At 45.4% G+C, this 21,474-nt stretch overlaps 1 protein-coding gene across 8 annotated transcripts in view; it reads left to right on the top strand.

Moving 5' to 3' along the window:
- The window catches only part of BCAS1 (brain enriched myelin associated protein 1), a 97,011-nt gene that overhangs the window by 10,717 nt on the left and 64,820 nt on the right, over positions 1-21,474 (top strand). For all 8 annotated transcript variants that reach the window (XM_036901928.2, XM_036901930.2, XM_036901927.2 and 5 more), the window contains exon 3: positions 2,510-2,588. In XM_036901928.2, coding sequence (XP_036757823.2) covers positions 2,510-2,588 — 79 coding nt within the window. The remainder of the gene's footprint in view (positions 1-2,509; positions 2,589-21,474) is intronic.

Raw genomic sequence — 21,474 nt, 5'->3', positions numbered from 1 at the left:
TTCATCAAGGACCTTGTTAAAATGCAGACTCTAAGGCCCCACCTAAGACAAACTGCAGAGCTGGGAGCCTATGGAATCTGTGTCTGTAAGAACCTCACAGGTGCAGCCTATTGGGCCAACTTGGTACCTGATCCCTGGTGGGTTTGGACCCTCTTTTCTTAGCTGTGAGTGATGTGGCCTGCCGCCGCCCTCCACCTCCCCCCAGGGGACACTTGGCAATGTCTGGAGACATTGTTGGTTGTCACAACTCAGGTGGTGCTACTGGTCTAGTGGGTACACATCAGGATGTTGCTAAATGTGCTACAGTACCCAGGACGGCCCCACAACAAAGCATGATCTGGCCCGAGATGTCAATATTGCCAAGGGTGGGAATCCCAAGTTTAGATCAGTAATTTGCAGCCCTGGCTAGATTAGAATCATCTGGGAAACTGAGAATTCATGAGGCCAGAGTTGTACCCAAGACCCATTAAGTCAGAATCTGTGTGGGAGCAAGGGTGAGGTGGGGAACTACCAGTTCAGGAGCCCCCCTTTTAGCTCTGGAGGGCTGAGGCTGGGACACCCAAATGCTTCTGCCTAGATCTCCAGCTCGTAGCAGAAAGTCTAAAGTTCTATATACCACGTGTGCCTCCGAAATCAGTTCAGTTTAAGACCTGGAGCCCATTTGTGGATAAAGTGAAGGTTCCTGTGGCCAGGATTCTCACCTGGCCCTGGTCGGCTGGCTCACTACACACGTGTGGGCAATCTGTTGTTATTGATGCTATGTAAAGAGCCCTGACCAGTGCTCTGCATGACATGGTGGCACAGCTGCAAGGCTGCAGGAGAGCAGAGCCTGGGGTGGTGGCAGCACCGAGGACAGAGACTGGGATGGCAGCAGGGGCAGAGAGGCCCAGAGGCGGAGATCAGCTTGCTGCGTGCAGACTCGCTCTGAGTGGACAGGATTCTCGTGATTGACCTGTCGCCATGGGAATAAAGTTGGGTAATAAACCCTTGTCTTGCCAGTGGGTTTCAGCCCCAGGCAAGTTTGCTATGGATTCAGTGTGACCAGAGAAACTGACAGCAAAATGTTCTTGGGGTGAAAGGGTTATACCCAACTTTATTTCCAGGTGGCAGGTCAGTCACAAATCCCATTCACTCAGAGCAAGTCTGCATGCAGCAAGCTGGTCTCTGCCTCTGGGCCCCTCTGTCCCCACAGCCATCCTTTAGGCCTCTGTCCTCGGCTCTGCCACCACTCCAGCCTCTGCTCTGCTCTCCTGAAGCCTTGCAGCCCTGCCACCGTGTCGCACGTGAGCACTGGGTGGAGCTCTTTATATAGAGTCAACAGCCATGTATTACCCACAGGTGTGCAGTGAGCTAGTCAACCAGGGCCAGGTGAGAATCCTGACCATAGAAACTCTCATTTTATCCACACCCTTTCACCCCAAGAACATTCCATTGTTATTCCCTGGTCTCACTGAATCCATAGTGAACTTGCCTGGGGCTGAAACCCATTGGCAAGACATCACTAAAACGGTAATCCCTACAGAAGGAAGGTAATACCTGGGAACTAATATTGATCATATCACACAGGGAATTCCTGCTCAGAATAGAAAGCTGAATTTGAAGAAATGGGCTTCAAAACACTCAGGGGCCTACATAGTGGGTGTCTGACTATGTATTAGAACTACCTGGGAAGCTTTGAAAACTCCTGACGCCCAGCCCCAGCTGAGACCAACGAAAACACAACTTTTAGCTGTAGGCCCAAGCAGTGGGAGCTTCTCAAGCACCCCAAATGTTTCCAATACTGGGAGCCTCTGGCCTCCAGGGGCCAGGCAGGAACAAAAATGAGCAAAGCAGAAAGGTGGACCCCATGGAACTATGGCCATCGATGGCCTGTTTGCAGACTGCTGGCTCTGGCGTCATATACCCACAGGATGTTGCAAGAGTCTTATTTTTCATCATGAATTAGAAAATGGTGGTAATGAAATCTGATCTTTAAATGTCCCAAAATACTTTTAAAAACCCTGTGAGCCAAATAAATCAAGCATGCCCCAGTACTGTCCCAGAAATACCAGTTGTGACCTCAAGGCTGAATGGAAACATGGGTTTGATGTATAAATTTTATGATTTCTTGGGAGGGTTAATGATATATTCAAGAACACAGGCTTACTTTAAACAAAACCATTACAAAAATGTAAAGAAAGTCGGTGTCTTCTGTATCCCTCCAGGAGGTTCCCACTTTTAGGAGCTGCTATTCAGTCTTTTTTTTTTTTCTCTTTGCACTTAACACAGGTGGTACTCCTAATAGTATTAGCAAAATACGATATGCTATGCGAGGTACTTAGCACATAATCAGTATTCAGTTAATGTCAAATATTACTCCTGTAATTTAGATTATTTTATTCCCTAAATGAGCTCTTCTTTCGGCGCATGTGTACTTGTATGTGAGTGTGTGTGGGTATCTGTGAGCCCTGAGGTTCTTCCCTGAGTTCAGAGTTTCCCGGAAGCCTTAACTACACGTGTTCTGTTCCAGGTGGCATCTGAGCGTGAGTGTGGTCAAAACGGGATGCCGGTGATCGTATCGACCCGCACGGTTCAGCTGTATGACGAAGGTCAGTGCCATGCTGGCAAGGGGGCTGCTGATCCTATGTATGGAGAAATAAAATGGAACGGTGGAAGCCACAGGCTCACTTTGGAAACATTTGTGTGGGTTTCCCGTATGTGTGTGCTGTAACAGTGTTGCAAACTAGGTGGCGGGAACAACAGAAATTATTGTCTTATTGTGCCGGAGGCCAGAAGCCCTTTTCTTATTAAAACCACAGAAAAAAAAAATTTGAATGCACAGACAACAAGAAAATGAGGAAATGGCCAAGTAGGAGAAAACAGATTAATACAGTGACAGTGCTGGATAGTCCGGCTAGGAGTCCATCCTCATGGCCACAGACAAGCGTCGGCCCCTGTTGGTACCACATTGGCAGGGCTGGTGCCTTCTAAGAACTAAGCAGGGGAACCTGTTCCCTGCCTCCATCTGAGCTTCCTTGGCTCCTAGATACTATTCTCTCTGTCTTTACAACCTCTTCCGTTGGTCTCTGTGTCCAAATTTCCCCTTTTTTAAGGACACAGCCATGTTGGATTGGGGTTCACCCTGAGTGATTGATCTCTTCTCAACCTGGCCATCTGCAAGCACCCTCTTTGCAAATGGAGTCATGGGGACGGGAGGTTAGGACTTCCTCTTTGGTGGGGCCCAGAAGCAGGGGTCTCTATAATTCAGTGCCTGACAATGCTCATCTCTTCTGAGCATGTCTGACAGCTGATGAGACAAAAGCAAGAGTAAAAACACTTTGGAGCTTGGCCTTTGGAGTCAGAAGACCTAGGTTAACGTCGTGCTCTCTGCCTTACTAGCTGTGCGACCTGGAACAAATCATTTGATTGCTTAAGCCTTGGCTTCTCGTCTCTAAAGTGGGGATAAGAGTACCTACAGCCCAGAATTGCTGAGAGGATTAAAGGAGAGCATTCATGGAGCACTTTACATTCTATGTAGCACTTAGGAACTCCCCAGAGAAACTAGTAACGTACACAAGACAGCAGAATCTTCCCTTCACGAGGGCAGTTTTAAAATGGGACAATATATTTACCTATTTTATTTTATCCTGTGGTATAAGACCATAAATTCAGTGCATCAAAAGTGGGTTCTACTTTGTGAAGAATATTCTATTCTATTCTATTCGACGAGGAAATACGGTCTAATGTTTGAGGGTAAGAACTCCACAATCAAACTGCTGGTCTGCCACCTACCAGCTGTATGACCTTGAGCAAGTAATTTAATCTCCCTGAACCTCAGCCTCCTTGTGTACAAAGTGGGATAATCATAGTGACACGTACAGCATAAGTGTCAGATTTAATAAAAGCACATATTTCAGTGTCTGCCACAGAGGTAGCACTCTATTAGCTGTCATCATTATGGCTCTAGTTACTGTCATTTGCACATGAGATTCTGGGCTTCAGTTTCCTCTGCTGAACGAGGAAATGAGTCATATCATTGGTTCCAGAGGTTTTAGAATTTCCTAGTGTAAGGAAAAAACTGTGTTGCCCGTCTCTCTGCTCCTCACAGCACATCTAACGTCAGCTGTGTGGGTTTTCTGTGCCAAGCAATTCTGTGACGCCAGCTGGGTGGCCACAGTTCGGCTCAGTTGGGGCGCTGTCTGCCTGGAGTTGGCATCTGATCCCAGGGGCTCCGGGCTCAGCCTCACAGGACTGCCTCCTGCTTCAGGTGCCAACCTCCACTGGTGGGGCCCCAGGTTACCCACAACTTCTGTCCTACGTGGCTACCAATTAGATAGTCCCATGACTTCCTCCTCACATTCAATCATTTGCTGGAATGGCTCACAAAACATAGGAAAATGGTTTATTCACTAGATCACCAGTTTATGATAAAAGGATACAACTCAGCAGAGTCAGCTAGAAGAGCTCCATAGGTCAAGGTTTGGGGGAGCGTCCATGGCCTCTCTGCAAATCCCCCCCTCCTGGCTCCTCTACATGTTCTCCAACCCAGAAGCCCTCTGAATCCCGCACTTTAGGGATTTTGTGGATTCCTTTTGACATAGGCATGGCTGATTAAATCATTAGCCATTGGTGGTTAACTCAATAGCCAGCCACTCTCTCCTCCCTAGAGATAGGGGGATGGGGGTGAAAGCTCCCTGGCAACCAGGGCCCCCATCCTTAGAGGCTTCCAAAAGTCACTTCATTAACATAAATGCAGATGTGGTTTAAAAGGGCTGGGTTAAGACATCTTCATGGCTCTTATGAGGGATGTTTTAGGAGCCCTGTGCCAGGAACAGGAAAGAAGACCAAACAGAAATTTTTCATTCTATGTCCCAATAATATCATGCCTAAGGAGTTTATTAAATACTTGGGTTTCAGGTCCCATCCCCTAGCCTCTGTCTGGAATAATAGCCTACGGTTGGGGCCTGGGTACCTGAGCTGTTGGAAGCTCCTGAGAGGATTCTGATGCACAGCCAGGATTGGCAACCGCTGGGGGAGGTGATGTCCCCGGCCTCTTCCTGCCTTTAAAGCATGTGGGTCAGACTTACACTTTGATGCACACAAAACCAATCATATGTAGAGCAGCAGCCTTTGACGAGAACAGTGTAAAAGCTGAGCATTGAGATGCACAGGCTTTGAAATGCAGATCATTTCATTTTCTGTAATTTGCAAACTGTAGGTGTGTGTTCTCAATGAATTCAGAGTCATTGAGAATCTAATACACCCTATAGAAATGGTTTTCTTCATCATCCTTATAATTATCAGTATTCCCCTATTTTTAATATAGGATCCAGGGACAAGGAGCCCGTAAAAAGAAAAACATAGGAAAAAAGTTTGGGAATTGAGAAAGCCACTCTCTCTCTCTCTTCGTTCTCCCCTTTTCTCCATTTCTCTCTGTTCATCCTCCACCTCTAACATTTGTATGCATGTATATGAAATATCTTCCTGGAAGAAGGGAAGCAGGTAACAGAAATGATGGAGTCTGGAATGGTACACTGCCCGTGCATGACCAGGGAAAAGAGAATCCTATTGGGTGAGCCGTGGGTAAGGTGGCCCGCAGCCCCAATACCCTGAAGCCTTGCTTGCAACTTACTCAGCAGCTGCTGGAGAATCTCTAGAGTTTCCCTGCGTCCTCTTGAGGTCAGGATTCTGCCTGTCACTCATCGACAGCTCTAGCCCTGTGCAACTCGCGTTGGAGTGAGTGGCCCATTTAATGAGGAAGGCCGCTTGTTATCACCCCATTGCTCTTTTCCCCAGGATGCTGACTAAGTTAGAATTTTCAGTGCAGTTCTTAAGGGGGCATAAAAGATTCTGGGGGGCCTTTTTCAATCCCTGGGACAGAATTCTCTGACCACGTGCTTTGATCACATCTGTATTTGTCTCTGTTGGTCTCTACACATATGTATACACATAAAGAGAACCGTCATTGGAAAAATAGATGAAAGGGGTTCTAGGTGACTATTTTCCTTCTTTTTATCCCTACTTTCCCCACTTGATTTTCTAATCTAGTTGAAGCACTTCCCTGGAATGCAGGAGCAGCTCCTCGGGAGGCTAACTGAGAAGCAGTCGTGGCTTGTGGCTGAACACTCAGCCTAGGAAGCCAGCAGGCTACGTTCGAGTCATGGCTCTGCTGTGTGAGCTCAGGCAAGTTTCTGAGATCGATAGATCTCATCTATAAAGTGGGGGCTATCACAGTGGTAGGACCAAGCTTTTAGGAGCACCGTGAAGCTTAAGTGAACCCATACACCTAAACCACTCAGAGTAGTGTCGGGCATGTGCTAAACACATGAGGAAAGTTGCTTTTTCTGTGTTGGATTTAATGTTCATCATCAAGTCTTTCATTGTAGTTTGAACTTAACTGTATGATCTCTGTTGTCTCACACAACTTTTGCAAATGTAAAATCAGATGTTAAAATGTTGCTTTTCTCCATCCCCTTATACTTTTTGAATTTTTATTTGTCTTCCAGACACCATGAGGGAGATATTAATCAGGCAACAGTCTTCTTTTAAATTGATCCATGAAATTACATCTTGTTTCCTCTTAGAAGTAAACATATTTCATACATTGTTTTTTTCTTTGTCAAAGCAAGAGACCCCAGGGAATTTTGATATCAAATGAACATTTGTTTGTACCTGAGAAGGACTGTCTAAGAAGCTTGGCCATATAATTCATCTTAAATAATAGTATCTTAGAAAATCAAAGTGTCTCATTTTTATTACCATATTCTATTTCTAACTTAATTTGCCAATGTCAGCTGCTTTTCAAAAGTCTTGTTTTGGGGAGGGCTGCTAATGAAGGTCAAAACCACATGCAATGTGATTTCCTGCAATGCCTTCTAGGGCTGCTTATTTTCTCGCAACTTTGGGCTAGAGGCTAATGTGTCTGGTCAGCCAAAACATAATTATTTAAACTCATATCTTCTACTTCTCTCTTTGTTTTCCCAGTAGATGCTTGATTTTAATTCCAAAATAGCTAAGGAAACATTTCTAATAGAGCAAAATGTCCATCTGCAGAACGCTTAAACCAGTTGGGGCATATCTACACGAAGGTATGCTCCACAGTGTAAATAAGAATGACGTACTGCCAGAGGCAGCTATTAGGCTAGGAAATGGAAGCCAGACACAGAATTCAATATACTACATGATTCTAGCTAAATGAAATTTGAGAAAAGGCAAAACCACAGTGACAGAAAGTTGACAAATGTGATTGTATGTAAATCATACCTCCACCAGATAAATCCGATTTTAAAACACTAGCAAGGCACAACGAGGTCTTAAGAAATCAGCATTGTCAAAAGCAAGTCATATTAAGTCAAGACAGAAAAAGTTAAACTCAGTAAAGGGTCCTTTCTATAAAACAAAAAAGGATCATTTGATGGTGTAGTGGGGTGTGTTTTGCTCACCGCATTCCATTGCTTTGCCTGAACTTGACGAGGGAGGGGAGTGCGGAGACAGGAAGGTGTTTGTGAAGGGCAGCGTCTCTTAGCCGGTTTATCCTGCTGTCCCACGGCTCCTGTGCACAGCCCAGGCGAGGGGACCGCAGGAGGCGCTCCCTGACGCCTCTTAGCTTCCTGCCCACGTGTGGGATGTGTGAATGCATTGCTTCTCATTGCATCACAGTCTTTGAGGTGGACCCCGCCTCCCAGCCTCCGGTCCCTACGGCTCCCGGCACATCATGCCTCCCGGGACATGCAAAGATGCCCTGTGTGCTCTGCTTACACCCCGACTTCGGTGAAAAGTGGAGGAGGAACTAAAGCTCTGATGGTTCCACGGCCACGCACTTACAAGGGACAGAGCATGTGGTTCCTCATGCCCACGTGCAGGCCAGACCCAACCAACCATCCTAGAAAGAGAGCACCTCATTCCATTTAGAAATACCTTAGTGGCAGAGAGGCCACACCCCCATCAGTAGCCAGCCATCACCTCTGAACTGTCCAGTGGAATAATGGCAGCCCCTGCTCACCCCCTCCACCCAAAAGGTAAACGGAGAAGGTACAAGCTAAGCCCGGAAGTCCTAGGGAAGAAATGCCAGAAGAGGCTTTTAACCACCTGGGGAGTATAGTTGTTTTCTAGTTTATTTTTTACAAAAAGATCCTAAAGAGATCACAATATGACATGCATTAGCATGTACCCAAGCCCTGTGAGAGCACAGATAATGCTGAGATGATTTACTTAGCACTTTCTTCTTTAATAACAAAAAACACAGGGTAAGAGGCACAGCTGTTACTGAGGGGGAGCCCCAGCCACTCTCTGGCTAAGGACTGGGTGGGAGAAGAGGGCCCCGGGGGTGCGGCGGGGGGTGGACACTGGAGCCCAGAAAGGGAGGTGAGCAGGCAGGACAGCTGATGCTGCAGGTGGCTCCCAGGACCAGATGACAGCGTGGATTAAGAGCTAAATCCAAAGCGGGTTTCACAGGAAGCAGGCCCGAGACGTCTCGGCTGTGTTACTAGATGCAGAAGCACATTCTGAAAGGCGGCTTCTCGGCCCAGCATGCAGGTGGTGTAGAAGTTTCTTTAAAAAGGAGGAAGAGGGAGAGGAGAAAGAGGAGGCATAATGCCTCCTCATTCAGGGCCAGCACCCCTGTCTCCCACCCCTGTGGTTCTCTCTGGGCAGTGGAAATGTGCCCTGATTGTTTTCCCGTGACTCTCCCGTCTGTGAAGTGGAGCAGCAAGAGCCCTCTCACCCATGTAATCCAAAGCTGGAAGTGGGGGTAGACGTTCAGCAGATTTGGGAAAGGACATGTCTATAAACGCTTTTAAATGCCCAAGAACAGTGTTTTTCAACCTATTTTTTAAATCATCACTCCTGCCCGGAGTCCTGATTTCCCTAATCACTCCCCACCCCATGAAACTGTCCTGTCACGGGTCCGTGGGATAGCTGCTGTGTATGACGTGTGTCTGCGCTCTCTTCATCAGTCCCCCGGGACGTTTTTGTGCCATCTGGGGCAGTGTTGCCCCTTTGGGGATGCATGCCCTAAGAAATGAAACTTATTTATACTATTTATTGATTTATTAAGCTCAGAGTAAATAACTGAGTGCCTGTGGTGCACAGAACAGTGGCGCTACCAGACGCCCACATCCTAACCTCCAGAACCTGGGGCACGTCACCTGCCATGGCCAAAGAGACTGCGCAGATATGATCAAGTTAAGGATCTTGAGATGGGGAGATGACCTTGGGTTACCTGGGTGAACCCAATATCATGACAGGGGTCCTTATAAGAGGGCGGCAGGAGGGTCGGAGCCAGAGGAATGCGAGAATAGGCACAGACGTCACGGAGAGCCAGACTTCAGGAGGCTGCAGCGCTGGCCTTGAAGGGGAGGAGAGCCTGTGGGCAGAGAGTGCAGGTGCCTCTAGAAGCTGGAAAATGCCAGGAAGCAGGTTCTGCCCTAGAGTTTCCAGAACTAGACCAGTTGTTGGCTTTTGACCTTCAGAACTGTAAGATAATATATTCATATTGTTTTAAGGCACAGAAACGGTGATTCGCTCGAGCAGCAATAGGAACACACTCAGGCTTTGGAGCGGTACAGACCTGGGCTTAGTCCTGTCTCTGTCACTCGCTGCCTACCTAACCTTGGCAAGGGACTTTGGGTTCTCAGAGACTCGTCTGTGAAACGGGAAGAATCATAACCTAAACCTTGTAGGGGAACTGTAAGAACAGTGGCTGGCACAGACTTAACGTGACAAAATTGCAGAGACAGAGGAAGCTACGCTCAGAGTCCGTTACCATGTGTGTCCTTTGTCAACGGCCTCCTGTCAAATTACCTGACCGGGTTTTCCCACCTGTGTATGTACGGCTAAAACCTCACTGATCTTCAGGGAAATGAAAGTGCCTCATTTTTCTCCTCCTCTGATTCCTGTCTATCAAATTTATAACATTATTTCCCTCTTTAAGGAAAGTGTTCAGTCCTCGCTGCCGATGGATGGCAGGACCTCATGCGTGATTTATCTGCCTGAGTACATCATTTTTCAGAAATGCAAAACTGTCTCTAGTTCACTTGGATTAGAAGTTTCTTAAAAAGTAAATATCTTCCCTTTTTGTTCCTGGTCAATTGTTCATAAAAAGGAAGAATTTTGCTTTTTTTAAAAAAAAACAAGTGGAATCATCTTTTTGGATGAAAATTCTTCCTTGAGCAAAGTGCTCCTGCCCAGGTTCTAATGCCACGAAAGAGGCTAATAGTGATGCCTGGGCAAAGTGTCGGGGGAGACCCAGTGCCAAAACTCACAGCTACCTGATACGGTGAAAAATATGAGACCCAACATGTGTGGCTGGGAGGGGAGCTAATAGATGCGTCCTTTCAGCATCCACCATTCATCCCTGCTTTGTAAATCTGTTTCTCCCCCTCAGATAAAATCCCCTGAGAACAGAGCATTTGCCGTCCTTCATTGATGCAATAGTTCCAGAGCTTGGATAGAAGCCCAAGGTACACAAAGGGCTTGGAAATGGTTGAATGAATTAATGGTGGAATCTCAGACCAGCGATCACTCAGGATCTAGAAAATGAGGCTGATGAGGGAGGTTCTGGATCCCAATGTGGCAGCTGCAAGGATTATAACCCTAAGTCGATGCTCTTTTGGAAGAAAGTACGATCTTTTCCAGAAGCCCTTGCCCCTAAGTAGGCGTCACCTTAAGTCTCACCAGCAGAGCTGGGTCCCTTGGCACCACTAGCTGCACGGGATGCTGGGAAGCCAAGCATCTGTGTGGGCAGCAAGCAAAGAATGCAGGGCCGGAGTGGAGTGGCTGGTGGAGAGGCGGTCGCCAGCGTCTGCCAGGGTGGATGGCAAGGAGTTCCAGCCGAGCAACCCAAAGTAGCACAGATCTCTACTCAGGCCTTTCAAAAGACATAAAAGGGGCCTAGCTCATTCCCTGAACTCCCCTCCTGTCCTCTGGCTGTCAATTTCTCGCCTCACAAGCTCTGAACCCTCAGCTCTGTATGCGGAAGCCCTGCTACACACCCGTCCGGGCAGGCCTTGCCCTTCCTCCTTTGCTCCTTCCCTTCCTGCGCATGGCATCGCCTCTGAACAGAAGGTAGTTACAGAACGTTCTCCAGACCGGCTCTCCAGAGGGCCTACCGGCTCCTTAGGGCCCCTCTGTCTCCCAGGGAGGATGCAAGAATCCCTGGGAAATCTAATCTCCTCAAACTCCTAGCGCTTTTTCTCACCGGAAAACGTAGTGGGGAATTTCTCGTGGATAAAATTATCTTCTCTGTCACACTATTATGGTAGACAGCCTCCAGATATGCACACCCCTGTCCCCTCCCCAAAGAATCCATACGCCTCCCAGTATTCACACCCCTGTGTGGCATTCTCCTCTTGAATGGGACTGGCCTTAATATAAGCAATACTACTAGTGGAAGGGGTGACACACCCCAGGCGAAGCCCTAAAAAGCCTGGCAGCCGCCGCCTTCGTCTCTTGCAGCCCCGGCTCTGGGGGAAGCTGTCCACCATGCAGAAGCCCAGCTGCTCTGAGCCTGCCATGCTGGGAGGGAGCCCAGGCTAGTCACACGAAGAAGCCATGTGGCAAGGGAGTGAGAGATGCCTCTCTAGTCCCCGAACATTCCAGCCGTCTCAGCGCAGGACAAATCCCTGAGCTGCACAAACATTTGCAAATGCCTCCAGTTCAACTGGTGTGTCTTTAATTCACTTTTTTTTTTTTTTTTACCAATTACAGAGTATTGTAAGGTGTCGATATGCTATGACTCATTCAGTTATTGCCCTGATGTTGGACATTCATTTTTTTCCCTCCAAACAATGTTGCAATAAATATTCTGATATATATGTTTTATCTTTTGCATTTCAGTTTCTTCAGGAGGGAAGCTGTATAATAAGGAGGGTAGATTAAGTGTTTTTTTGCACAAACCACTTGGATTTGAGGCCTCACTCCACCTCTTAGCAGCTGTGCGAGCTGAAATGAGGGATTGCACTTCACCTCAGGGTGTGATGAAGAGAAAATAAGATACTACTTGCAAATCCCTTTATTTGGTGCCTGCAACAGTAAATGAGGGCCATTAAAATTTTGTAGACTACTGCAAATAGTGGCTCCCAGTTTTGAATGCACATTTAGTATTACCTGGGGAATTTTTTAAAAATTCCGGTACTTGCCCCACCCCCTCCTGAAATAATTAAATCAGAAATTCCACAGGGTAGGACTCAGGCATAAGTCTTTCTCGAGTTTCCCTGGGCATAAGTATTTTTAAAGCTCCTTATGTCGACAGGCATTTGGAATGCACTGAAATAAAACATTGCTAATTCACATTTTTCAAAAATAAAACAGGGACATTCCTGTTTTAAATTCTTTGAGGTCTTTTTTGTCCCAAATTATGGCCAACACTCTGGACACAACTTTTTGTTCCAGGAGCGTGCAGTCTGATTTCATTAACATCCGCACAGCTGCTGTTGAGAAACACAACCCGCTCCCCGCCTTTCTGTACTGAGAAGAAAGCAGCACACTCCTAAGTATACAAAATCAGCATGGTTTCAAGAACGTGAGCAATATCCACCTGTCCCTCTCTTAAAGGGAAGAACAGGACAGCCAGGGAGAGACCAAGGGAAAACGTGAAAAACAGAATAAAGGGAAACAGTACTGTCTTGTGACAACTGCGTGTTATCTCATGTCTCTTCCCCAGAGTACCTTTTAACCAGACCTTAAAATGGAATAAACACACCCCAGTTTCAGTCTAAGGAGGGGACATTTGTTTCAAAACCTGCCAACACTCTCATTTAACAAAAGTATAAATAATAAATCAGCGAGACCAAAGAAATGGTAAGGGGCCCTACAAGTTTTTGGAAGTTTAACAATGAAAGCAACATAATAGTGGGTGAGCTCGGATATGTGCAAAGCATTTACCTCAAAGACCAAATATTTCCAAGGCTCAGAGATGGAACATCTAAGCAGAGTCCGGCTCCACCTGCAGGCAGAGAGCTGTGATGGGTGACAGGGAAGGGGCCTCTCCCAGACCAGCAGCATCCCTTCACCTCGGACTAGTTAGCCCTGCAGATTCCAGCGCCGCAGCCCAGGCCTCCTAAATTCAAGGGGTGCGCCTTAAACTCTCACAAGCCCTCCAGAAGATTCTGGCACTGCCTAGGCACAAGGACGCTGCAACTGGTACCTGGTGTGGGGCTCTAGGAGATGGTGACATTACGTGGAACTGGATTCCCCCTGTGCAGACGTGGCTGCCCTGTGGGAATTCCTCAGTAGATAATAAGGTATTTCAGTGAAAGCCTGATTTTAGTATTTTCAAATGAAGTTTCCCAATTCAAAAAAAATCTAAACTTTCAGCTGGACAAACACCGTGCTGGTCTCATCAGCAGGCCTCACAGGCAACCTCAGATTCATTGTGTTTTTCTCCCTCCACATCTCTCAAAGATAGCTTGCTTGTTTTTATCTTTTTTCATGGTCATCATTACCATCAGCATTGAAATCTATAGCCAACTCTGAGTGGGCTTGCTTGGCCCCTGGGCTGCCCAGGCGTCCTGTCCTTGGGAATGTGCTCCTGTGTGTTTCCCACAGAGAGGGACCATGTGGGTGGGACGTCACCAGCCATCCTGTCCCCTTTAAAGCTGCCTGTGGGGTTAATTCATGAGTCCTTTTTAAAATGACCTCTGAGAGGTACAGTGACCCCAGGTGACCTAATAGGTCAATGTTCTGAGCTTGCTGAGCAGAGGGTCAGATTCTGGACTCTGGAGGTGCCCCCAGGGTCTTGTTGCTCCCTGCAAGATGCAGCCCATGTGGCCCATGCTTGGTAGTGAGCCTGCCCCCACCCTTGGGTGGCCCCAGGCAAACGGGAGATGAATGAACTGTGCCTTCAGTCAGCCTTCGATGCCTTTTAGACCTCTCCTTGCCTTTGATTTTTTCTTAAACCTCCCCACCCAAACTCTGCTCCTCACCTCTGTCCCCAAATTTCCTTCCTTAGAGGCAAACACCCTACCATCTCTTGTGGCCAGAAGTATTCCAAGTATTCTCAACACCATTTTTTTTTAAACCAATGGGAGCACACCATCCATACAGCTGGACACGGCTTTTTCTCACCATAGGTCTTGGAGAGTGCCCCTGCCTGTGGCGTAGTTCACTGTATGGACAGATGCCAGGAGACCAGGCCCCTGTGGACATGGGGTTAGATCACTTCCGGTCCTCTGCCACAATAGCAGGAGTCCAGCAGTGTGTATGTTCCATACCTTTGTGCCGCTGTGCAGTTATATGTCAAGAATAACCTTCTAGAAGTAGAAACGAGAGCTCACCGAGTTGGTGAATTTCTAACCCTTGGTATGTATTGTAAGTTCTCCTTCAAAGACATTGGCGGTGATGCGCCTGCCAACAGGATATGCAGCTGTTTCTCCTGCTCTCCCCCCACCGCAGTCACTGCATGTCTCCCTTTTTACCAGTTTGGTAACTGGAAAGCTAGGTCTCATTGGAATTTTATTTCTCTTGAAGTTTACAACTCACGAGGTTGACCAGTTATAGTTCCCTGCTGTGAACTGTTTGCGCAGGTTTTGTGTTGGTGTCTCAGGCCTGTGTTGATGTTTGTTTGTAGAATATCTTTTCCCAAATTGACATGTAATGCACATATCATAAAATTCACTTTTGGAAAAAGATACAATTCAGTACTTTTTGGTGTCTTCAAAAGGTGGTACGGCCATCCCCGCTACCTAATTCCAGAATAGTTTTGTCACCCAGAAAGGAGACGGTTGAGCAGTTTGCTTTCTCTCTCACCCCCTCCCCACCCCTGCCCTGCCAGCCCCTGGCCACCACTCTTCTACTTTCTGTGTCTATGGATTCGCCTTTCTGGACATTTCCTGTAATCAGAGTCATACAATATGTGGCGTTCTGTGTCTGGCTCCTTCCACTTAGCGTATTTTCAAGGTTCACCTATGTTGTAGCACACATCACTATTTCATTCTTTTTTATGGCTAAAACTCCATTGTATGATATTTAATTTTTCCACTCATCATCTGATGAACACTTGCGATGTTTCTACTTTTTAGCTATTATGAATAAAGCTGGTGTTTGCATTTGTGTACGAGTTTTTGTGTGGACGTAGTTTTCATTCTCTTTGTTATATACCTAGGAATGGAATTACTGGATCATATAGTGACTCTGTGCATAACGTTTGGAGGGGCTGCTAAATTGCTTTCCCAAGCAACTGGCACCAGTTTACATTCCCACCAACAAGGTGTGAGGGTTCCGATTTCTCCACATGCTCACCAATGTTGGTGACTGTGTCTGTTTGATTAGGGCCATCCTAGCGGGTGTGAAGTGGCTTCGTGTTGTGGTTTTGATGGTCTTTCCCTGCTGACTGATGATGTTAAGCATCTTTTGATGTGCTCATTAATCATTTGTGTCTACTCTGGAGAATATAGTGCCTTCTTGTTTTGACTGCTTTCCCCCATCCTTCTTCCCTGAGCCCCTTGTACCAAAGTACTTTCTGGCTAACTATTCTCAGTGCCCTGGAGTTCCAAGCTAAAAACTGTCACTCATCAGCAGTGTTCTATGTGGCATAAATTCGTCCTACCCCCACCTGCCATGTCCAAAGCTTACCCTCTGTGTGCTAACAGCTGAGGGCACTAACGGAATGATATATGACCTTCCCTGTACATGTTTTACCATTTAAAAGGTGCATTATATTGTATATCTCACCAATGTCCTTGCTTCTTCACGTCGTTGCCACATTCAGGGGAGGGAGGAGAGACACTGTATCACACTGTGTTCGGAAATGTGAATCTCTAGAACTTTTTCAGGGAAGTGTTGATTTTTAATAGTAAATGCTCATTAATTTGGGAAAAACAACCCTACATCTGTGCCTCTATTCTGTAGAAATAAAGCACTAGTTTAGGAATTTTGAATGTGGACATTTATCCTAGCATTGTTTGTAATGGAAATGGAAAAAAACTCTTTGGGAGCTGTGCAAATGTTCATTGATTGGGCAATGGCTTAAATATCTTTTAGTATATCCATATTAAGGAATATTATGCAGCTATTAAAAATTTAGATTTGGGTATACTGACCAGGAGGGATAACTCTGGTTGTCTTAGTCCACTCAGGATGGTCTAATAAAAACACTGTGGACAGGGGGCTTTAACACCAGCCATTTACTTCTCAGAGTTCTGGGGTGAGAAGTCTAAGGTCAAGGTGCTGGCAGACTTCTCCGGTTAGGGCCTTCGTCCCCAGTCATAGGAGGTTGTCTCGTCATTGTGTCCTCATGTGGTAGAAAGAAGGAAACAGCTCTCTGGGGTCTCTTTTATGAGGGTGCTATTCCCATCCATGAGGGCTCCACCCTCCTGACCTAATTACCTCCCAAAGGCCACACCTCCTCACACCATCACTGTGGAGGTCAGAATATCAGCATATGAATGTTGTGGGGATGCAAACATTCAATCTATAGCAATAATATATAAAAGCAATCAAAACCTGTACCTAATATGATGCAAGTGTCATTAAAACCAACAAGGACAAATACAAGCTCTGTGTGGGTGGACCCAGAAAGCTTGCATGTGCTTGTGTGAGCTTGGACAATGTTTGCAGCCGTGCTGAACTGTGGCTGTTAGTTACATGGCAATGAGGATAAAAGGTAGAGGCAGGGAGAGAAAAGGATTGAGAGATTAATCGTTTGGGTAACATTAATCATATTAAATGTGTATTATTATCAAACAGAAAAAAAAAACAAGAACCAACATCAAACATCCTATGTATCTTTGAATGACAATATTTGCCCATGTTGGAGCAAAGCTGATTTTGTTTTTGAATTCTACACTTTTGTAGGCCTATGAATGATAAGAAATATGTGGGTAAAGTGGAGAGTGGCAATCATGAGGGTCATTAGTACAGTCTTGTCCTGTAGTGAGGGACAATTGCCACTGACCTTAGAGGATGCTTTCATGAGCGCACCAGGTAGGCGGGCACCTATTCTGCCTACGTAACATTTGAACCCAGCCTTGTCATCTCAATGTTCAGATGTGTGTATCAAGCTGATATCAAGAACTCTTTCCACATGCCCCCCAAACCTATTCCTTTCTTTCATTTATGCTAGAATTTCATGGCAAAGACATCGTGGCTTTTTAATATTGAGATGGAAAGCATGAAACCTGATCACTCAATGATAGTTTCAAATCTAACATCTTCCTTCAAGCATAAGCATCTGCCACATGAATCCTTATTTCAAGACCTTGAGCACAACAAATGCATTTTCACAACGCAGAAAGCCTTGTAGAAGGGTCATTTTTGCAAAACCTTCTGAGGTCTCCATCAGTTTTCCCAAGGGCCTGTCATAATCCTTTTGGTATTCAGATATAACGCTCTTTTGAGGAACTTAGCATGTCCTAATCTACTTTCCCATCGATTTTTCTCTTCTTCATTGGTGAGCTCCTTTAACTCTCCTGGATCCTCACCTGGGAATAGCCATGTGTGGGATCTGAGCCGTTACTTTACGTGACTCTGATAACTTTTGTATCTTCTGCAAGGTTTGCGATCTCCCTTTGCAATGAGGGCGGACTCTATTTCCACTTGATCCTTTATCCTGGTGAATCAGGGTGTTGACACACAGGGCAGCGTTGCACAAGAAGGGATGTGCCAGTGAGGAGTACCTGTTAGAAGTGGACATTTTGCTTGTGAATAAAATAAGATGGCAATTATGCTTCCTTCTTGAACCTTAAGGACTAGGAGGATTTGGACAATGAATTTTTAGAAGAAAAGAACTCCACCTCTGCCCCCACCATTTATGACAAAGCTTGCTGTTCTCACTGCTATTACCCACGTGGTCGATGAGTGCTTGCTGTGCCCCAGGCTGGGCTGCCTTTCCACGAGCCCAGACTTAACCCTATTGAACACCAGGCACTGCTGGGGGCACTGGAGATGCATCAAAACAGACCAACTCATGGTCCACCTGGGGCCTCCATTCTAGTTGGAGGAAACGAGTAAATATTTCAGAGACCACGCCATGCTCTGCAGAACCCAAGGCATGAATGGGGATGAGGAGGAGGGATTATTTCCTAGAGGATGGTCAACAAAGGCCTGGCCTGGGGCCTGCGAGATGACAAGGGAAGAGCTTAGGGGAAGCATCCCCAAGGAAGGAGCAACCAGTGCCAGGGGATCCGAGTAGGATGCAGGTTGGTGTGTTGAGAGCTGAGAAGCATTCTGCATGAGCTGAGGTTCTCCGGGACGTAGCCCATGGTAAGGTTTGGACTTGATCCTCATTGTGACGAGGTCCTTTTTGGGTAGTTTTATGCAGACGAACGACAAGATCTAATTTTTATTTAAAGAAAACACACAGAAAGTCACATACCAATGCTTCCTAGATGTGAGAAAACACAGGCTTTTTTCTCTTATGCATTTCTTTTTCATCAAGATCCACAAATTCTGTTAACCAAACTCTGCTTTGTTTCTTTCCTCTGTCCCTCTCTCCTGCCCTTGCATCTACCCCACGTCAGGAGTTGGAGCTTTGGAATCTGACAAACGTGGGCTCAGCTCCAGACTCCACCATTTATGAGCAGGGTGATGTTAGAAAAGTGACTTGACTTCTCGGAGTTTCAGTTTTCCTCCCCGTAACTTGGAAGGGATGATGGTACCTAACTTACAGATTTGCTGTGATACAGAACTAACATGCTTCTTACTATATACAGCATTTGTTGTAATGCCTGTCGCTTGGGAAGCCTTCAGTGAATGTTAACAGATTATTGTGTTTACCACTGAACCAAGTGAAACTTTTAGCTTTGGCCCATGAAAAAGGCAAAGCAAAAGTCGATCCGTCCTTCCTCAGGAGTGGTGAATGTTGTAACACAAATGTGTGTGTGTGTGTGTGTGTGTGTGTGTGTGTGTGTTCTTTAAACATACAATAGAGGTCTGATGAAGCAGACTGTCTTGACTAAAGATTCTTTGTACTTAGAAAAATGATAAGCATTCTGGAAAATTCTCTGGCCCAGATATTAGATTTTTTTAAGGTAAATTAATTCATATCATTACTATTTTTAAAAGTCTTTCCAGAACACGGAGCCTTGTAGGTTAAATCATTGGAATGATTGCCTTCCTTATGACTCATTTTTAGGAATATAAAATATCAGTTGTAGTAGTAATATATAAATATAACAAAAAACAATATTTATCAAGTGTCCACCACATACCAGCCTGTGATTAGCACCTTGTAGGGAGAACTGCATTTAATGCTCACAATCACCCTTTGCAGAAGGCACTATTTTCTCACCCATTTGATCAGAAAATTGAAGACTGAGACATAAATGAAATTTCCTACATCACGAAGACAGATCGTTCTTGACTTATGATGGGGCTATGTCCCAACAAACCATAATAGGTTGAAATTATAAGGCAAAAATTCATTTAATGCACCTAACCCACTGGACATCAGAGCTTAGCTTAGCTCATCTTAAACATCATCAGAACACTTACATTAGTCGGCAGTAGGGCAAAATCATCTATCACAGAGCTTATTTGATAATAAAATGGGGACAATCTCATGTGAGTTATTGAATACTGTATTGAAGATGAAAAACAGTAAGATTGTCTGGACAGGATGGTGATCGGGGTATCGGCTGTCCGTCCTTGTGGTCGTGTGTCTGCCTGGAAGCCGCGGGTCGCTGCCCTGCCCCCAGCAGGAGAGAGGGATGGACCACATATTTCAAGTACGGTTTCTTCTAAATGTATATCAGTTTAGCACCATCACAAAGTCAAAAAATCATTAAGTTGAAGCATCATAAGTCAGGAACCATCTGTATTTCATATTGTGGAGTTAAACCCAGGTCTTCTGATCCACAATTTAAGTTCTTAACAATTACACTAAGATGCCACTGGAAATAAGTTCCCAATCACTCAATCACAAAGATTAAATGACTTTCTTTAAAACACACACACACACACACACACACAGTACAAAATATCTTTTCTGAATTAAGGAGATCAAGATTTTCAACTCCTAAATATTTGGGAGCTGTCTTTTGCATTCTTACTTGATTTCTTTTTATCTTTCTTAAAGTCTTACACATTTTTGGTCATGGAAAGTAAAAATCTGTTTGTTTCCTTTGTGAGAAAAATTTTTATTGAAACCAGATTTAAGGTGGCTTCTCCCAATATTTTTCATAGGAACTGAAAGCTTAGTTCCAGCTGTCTAGAAAAATCTTTTTGTTCTTTCCTCCGTAACATGAGGAAGATGTGCAAATGAGCCTCATCTTTTCAAGAGTATAAACCTATAACTCCAATAGGTTGTCTTCCTATTCATTCACATAGAATTGAATTCGTGTGTGTATATGTTTTAGAATATATTTTGTTTTGCTTGTTTATCTGAAGTCTCAAATGACTGTGTTCTCTTTCCCAAAGTGAATATTTTTCCTTTGCTTTTACTGAGAGGACAAGGTGTTGGTGCCTGGTTTTTTAATTTCTATCTAGTTCCCAGAACTCATTTCCTTTTTTTTTTTCATTCTTTTCGTCCTTCTTCCTTCCATACTAAATGCCTCCTAGATAGACTTGAAGGGCCTGGAGACAACTCCCCGAGGAGAGGATTGATTGCTACTCCTTGACAAGTGACATAGGCACTGACCGATTCCCTGAAATTCTTTCCAACACAGCTGGTCCAAATGCTATCACTGGGCATCTGCTCCCTGGACCTCTCGGTTCTGCTTTCAGCCATGTTGGTTCTCAGGCAAACATGATGTGATATGACGGTCAAGACCACTGGTTCCAAATGTATCCCCAACAGGTTCGCCAACCCAAGCACAAAAAGTGTGACTCTTAGGTTGTTCAAAGGCATAGAATTTATGTTTATTAGTTTAGCTTAGGTAATTTGCTCTCAAAGGCAAGCATTTTAGCAAGGGAAATCGAAGCTCCAAATGATGGACTTGAGTAGGCACTCGTCAAGTTTGGGGGGGCAGAGCTTCAAGGTCATGCAATGCCCCATCTAAGAAGTCCTGGTTCTTACAAGTTGTTAAAAACACTTCACCCATTCTCTGCTGTCAAGAGCTGTGCTTTGCATCTGCTGTAATCTCTAAGCGTAACCTAGAGACCTGGATGTAGGAAATGAATCCTTTATCAAAGCAATATATTGGCACTTAAAAAAAAAAGTCTATTCATGGGCAGATTTTTTTTTCAAAGACTTGTCTCTGACTGTAGCACTCTTACTACTAGTTCCTTTGGTTCCCAGGCAGAGAATAATAAGGAAGAGAGGAAAGAGACTGAAAGAGATCAGTCGATACTCTCTGCATTTGGAAAAAGCCCTTCCTTGTTCTGAACCGCTGCATCTCCCTATTTGTCAACAGTCTCCTCTCCTCCTGGCCTGGACCATCCCAGGATTCATTGACATCCGCCCTGATACCTGGGCTGCCTCACTTGCTTCCTTAGAATCCTGACCACCCATCTGCCCTTCCTTATCCCCATTCCCTCCCTCCCTCAGGATAATATTTGCCTAGAAGGTATCTCCCATGTTTGTCCAGGCTGACTCCCCTGAAGTCCAAGTTTAGGAGGGAA

The sequence above is a fragment of the Manis pentadactyla genome, chromosome 5, assembly GCF_030020395.1.
Source record: "Manis pentadactyla isolate mManPen7 chromosome 5, mManPen7.hap1, whole genome shotgun sequence".
Lineage (NCBI taxonomy): Eukaryota > Metazoa > Chordata > Mammalia > Pholidota > Manidae > Manis > Manis pentadactyla.
The sequence above is the reverse complement of the archived record's forward strand: the minus strand, read 5'-3'. Positions and strand labels throughout refer to the sequence as shown.